The sequence below is a fragment of the Cornus florida genome, unplaced genomic scaffold (assembly GCF_030987335.1).
Source record: "Cornus florida cultivar Cherokee Brave unplaced genomic scaffold, ASM3098733v1 CherokeeBrave_3.0.0_Hap2_Chr01, whole genome shotgun sequence".
Classification (NCBI taxonomy): Eukaryota; Viridiplantae; Streptophyta; class Magnoliopsida; order Cornales; family Cornaceae; genus Cornus; species Cornus florida.
In genome coordinates this window covers 52,225,042-52,229,637 of record NW_026775571.1, presented here as the reverse complement: position 1 = coordinate 52,229,637, position 4,596 = coordinate 52,225,042, and the positions used below count along the sequence as shown (strand labels likewise).

Here is a 4,596-nt window from a genome sequence, read left to right as displayed (position 1 = left end):
AATTCCATTACTAATTAATCTATATAGAATTCAGTATTAAATTCTATTTATCAAAAAATACCTTTAAGCAAAAAAGAGACACAAGTAGATTTGTCAAGTTAAAAAACCTTATTTACCGAAAAAGAAAAAAAGGGTTGATCTAAATTAGAGGGGGAATTAATAAAAAATTAATAAATAATACTTACACCTATTTATTAAGAGAGTAAAACTCTCTACTTGTATTGTGCATAAATAAAGAATTAAAAAGTTAAAAAAATTAGCCCAGAGATTGCAGTTCTTTCTCCTCTCACATGTTTGAAAATTTTTGATGCTATACTCGAATACCAACCACATTAAGGTAATAGAATGACCAAATTACCCTTTTGTACACAATTTTCATATTATTTTTTAAAAAGTTGCATATATGAAATCGCCAAATAGGACAAGCTAAAATAACACCAAAACAAGACCCAAGTGAGAGCTTCGATGGTCCATGAAGGAGACCCAACTAGAGTAGCCATAACAACGTAGCCATAATACAAAACTAGTGTAGCCAATGTTCCGCGAAAGTAGAATTATACACACGGCCACAAATAAAGCATACAATGACACCTTTTCCTTTTTTCCCTAAATAATGATACTTTTCATACAGAATAAAAACATAATTGTAATGACAAAAGAGTGAAATAGTAGCATATAATATATATCATATATATATATATATGTGTGTGTGTGTATATGTATATGTATGATATAACAATCAGTGCAATAATAACATATCATGAAGATACTAAGATGGTTTAACGCACTTCCAAAGCAAAGACCAGCTGTGTGTCCTCTTCAATGGCATTATCGGCCAGAGAAACCTGATCTTTCAGTGCCTTTCCTCTGAGGAATGCTTCCTTCACTGGTTTTTTCACTTTCTCTCGGACCAAAGCCTTCAGATCACCAATAGTAGTGGTATCTAGTACACCTGTAGAAAAATCTCCAATTTCAGATAATTTTGCCTTGTAGACTAATGTAGTAGGCCAAAAACTTATATTAAGAGTGGAGTCCTTCTGGATGTTGTAACTAGCCAACTCGCAGTCATTCTCGAGACTTCTGCCAGCAAAAACAAGACTCTGGACCTCAACTGGCAGGCCGAGCTTGTCAAAAAGCTTTTCCTTCACATCTTTGACAGTGTCCTGTCGTCCCACATCAAGAGTGATGGTTTCACCACTCCAGTTCTTAACAAATATCTGAATTGTAGGAGGCAACATTTCTAAGATGCATTCTTCTGTGATGTTATAAAAAGCCAACGTCTTTGAATTCTCGAGTTGCATTCCTGCAAATATCAGATTCCAATCAGCAACTGGGAAACGTACCATGCTCCCAATTATATCTTTGACATCACGAACAGTGTATAAGACCTTAACTTCCGGTTTCATGATTTCTCCAGAAGGCATTTTCACAGAAACGGACAACAAATCTCTAACCAAATGGAGAGTAGATTCATCCTGTATCTCGAGAGAAGCTAAAGTCCTGTTATCTTCAAGTAGCTTTCCAGAATAGATAAGAGTGTACTTATCTGATTGGATCAAAAGCTTTTCCTTCACATCTTTGACAGTGTCCTGTCGTCCCACATCAAGAGTGATGGTTTCACCACTCCACTTCTTAACAAATATCTGAATTGTAGGAGGCAACATTTCTAAGATGCATTCTTCCGTGATGTTATAAAAAGCCAACGTCTTTGAATTCTCGAGCTGCATTCCTGCAAATATCAGATTCCAATCAGCAACTGGGAAACGTAACATGCTCCCAATTATATCTTTGACATCACGAACAGTGTATAAGACCTTAACTTCCGGTTTCATGATTTCTCCAAAAGGCATTTTCACAGAAATGGACAACAAATCTCTAGGATTAAAAACCAAATGGAGAGTAGATTCATCCTGTATCTCAAGAGAGGCTAAAGTCCTGTTATCTTCAAGTAGCTTTCCAGAATAGATAAGGGTGTACTTATCTGATTGGATCCCCTCTTTGGCCTGAATCAATAATTTGATGTTTTGGATGGTATCCTTCGGCTTTGCTTCAACCTCAACGGTTTTCTTATGTGATGGTATGTTGATAAGTAGTTTTATTGCACCCGAGGCTTGGAGAACAAGATGGAGAGTGGAGTTCCTCTTAATACCATAATCAAATAGCTTCTTGTCATCCTGAAGCCGCTCACCCTTCAAGAAAAGCTCCTGAAGATTTTCTGAGATGCCCTCCTTACTACGGAACGTTGCTTTTACATTTTTAATCGTCATCATTCTCTTGACATTCAAAGGAATTGTTTTTATGACCTTCAAGTATATATTCATCTGTAACAAAGCAAGAAAAGAATCAACACATTCAGAATAACTATCACAAAAGTAAATTAGTCGGGTATCAACCAAGCAGCCCTGCTTTGCTTTGTGAAATAAGAAAAGAAACCTTTCGGATTATGTTTAATTAGGGTTGAACTACTGAAACCCAGGTAATTCAAGACTATAGTTGGCATTGACACACAATGTTTCTAACAGAAATAGAGAACAAACTATGCAAACCCAATCTTAGCCGCAGTTCACACATATGTGATGGGACAAATAGAAATATCACGGTCTGTATATAAAATGATCATACTTTAATGGTAAAAGTCAAGGCATGGGAAATTAGACTATGAACTTGCAACCACAAATTACAAGTTGCAATAACATTTCATTTGTGACATAATGGAATGCTTTATGATTCAACTGCAATCTAGCTGTGCAGAAAGCATCTTTAATTCACTTTCTTCAGCATGCACCTAGATAAAATCCAAGCAAGCATTTAAGGTGAGGCCCATGAGCGCTCAACAAAGACTCTAGACTCAGATATCATACACTTCCAGATGTGAGCTTTTCAACTGCCCATGAACCAATACATGGGAGTGGAGTAACTCATTTTGATGCCAGTGCTACTGTAAATGGAACATAATAGAATTATTTTCCAAGAAAACTAAGGACAATATATTCTAAGCCATATGCATCTTCCCCAGTTCCTAAAAAAATAAAAATAAAAATATGCTAAGCGCAAGAGGCATTTCAGAAACGACTTTTTAAGCTTTTGCACCACTATAGACCTTATAGCTCAAACAATTTTAATAGAAATTATGGAAAGCATTTCTAATAAGATGACCACCATTCTTCCTTCTATAACAAAAGAACCTCTAAAATGAATATACATTCAAATACAATCTTTTACCACTGCTTCCTGACATTCTAACAATCAATTCAGCACCCAAATTGGCTATTGAAAAGAGCCGGAGAAAATATAAAGCAAAGAGTAATTTTATCTTTAATAGTATTTTCTAATAACAAATATAAACCAAAGAGCTGGTCAGACATTGTTTAAGACGAGATTAGAGATTAAAGACCCGATGACAACTGCTGAGTTGGTTGTCTGAGTCCTTGAAGGTCATGCTAACACAACCACTTCTGACTTCACTAGTGACCATTTGATAGTGTTGTTCACATCATTTGGGAATCAAAATTGTTTTTCCTTTCCTTTCTATAGGTGGAATCAACTTTTGATGTTCTTATTTTCCTACATTTTCTTGGCAACCAAACAGAGCATTAAAACCACATACAAAACTACAATGTACAATTTGGTAGGAACCTAGTAAATAAAATCTCCAACTATAATCGTCAATATGAAAAACCCAAATTAAATAAGTACCCGTCAAAGAAATGACATCAGAAACCATTATGATGGTAACTTCAAGCCAAAACTTATTAGTCAGTGACTTACATTTACCACCCAAAAATAAAAATAAAAATAAAAAAACCGTATCAGTCAGTGTAGATGCCTAGAAAATGGAAGGACAGGCAAGAAATCAGAACGTTTAAATCATAATAAGTTCGTCAGTTTTCAAAACCCTAAAGAACATATAAGCAAGCCTGATACAGTGACCTCACTAAACTGAAATTCTCCATTTAGAACGGATAGAACTCAAATTAAATTTCCTCTTTTCTTTTCCTCATTTTCTCAGCAACCAAACGGAATAAACTAAATAGAAGAAGAGGAACAGCAAGAAAAATGAAGATTTAACAAAAATAAAATCATACAGTAAAAGTAATCAGATCAAATAGGACGATAAAAGAGAGAATTTCGACCTCCTCTTCACTTGATTCCATGAAGAATTTCGAAACCCTAACCAAGCTGATAGAAAGTCTGGAAAAGCAGGAGACGACGGTGAAAGGCTGGTAGAGAAAAAGAACTTTTGGCGAGTCCACTCTTTTATATCAGAATGAAAATAAATAAATTATTTTAATGCTTTGTTTGGAGCCAAATTGTTTGGGATTTGAAATTTAAATGGAAACAGAAATGGTATTGTATTGGAAATGAAATCTAGAGAGGAGGGAGTAGTTGAGTCCAAAACATGCGAGTATGGATGTGTGTGTTCTTACCTATGTAAAAAAATAAAATAAAAATAAAAAAAAAATATTGTTTGGGAGAAGCTGAAATTTAATTATAAAGGACATATTTTTTATCATTTTATTTTTATTAAATAAAATAGAAATTTTATTTTTTTCTAAGAAGGGTAAATTGGTAAGATAAAAATCTACAACTAAATTA

General features: G+C 34.4%; 1 protein-coding gene across 1 annotated transcript; it reads right to left on the bottom strand.

Annotated features, from left to right (window-relative positions):
* Window positions 1-354: 354 nt before the first annotated feature.
* LOC132296828 (uncharacterized) lies at window positions 355-4,395 on the bottom strand. Its single transcript, XM_059794873.1, has 2 exons — window positions 4,134-4,395; window positions 355-2,321 (listed from the first exon to the last, which is right to left on the bottom strand). The coding sequence occupies exons 1-2, from the start codon at window positions 4,152-4,154 to the stop codon at window positions 780-782; spliced, it is 1,563 nt and encodes a 520-aa protein (XP_059650856.1). The 5' UTR covers window positions 4,155-4,395; the 3' UTR covers window positions 355-779.
* Window positions 4,396-4,596: the final 201 nt, after the last annotated feature.

Coding starts and splice junctions, on each gene's coding strand:
- LOC132296828 (XM_059794873.1), bottom strand. CDS start 4,154: ATGGAATCAAGTGAAGAGGAG. Junction 2,322..4,133: donor TGGAATCAAGTGAAGAGGAG/GTCGAAATTCTC, acceptor GCTTTGTTACAG/ATGAATATATACTTGAAGGT.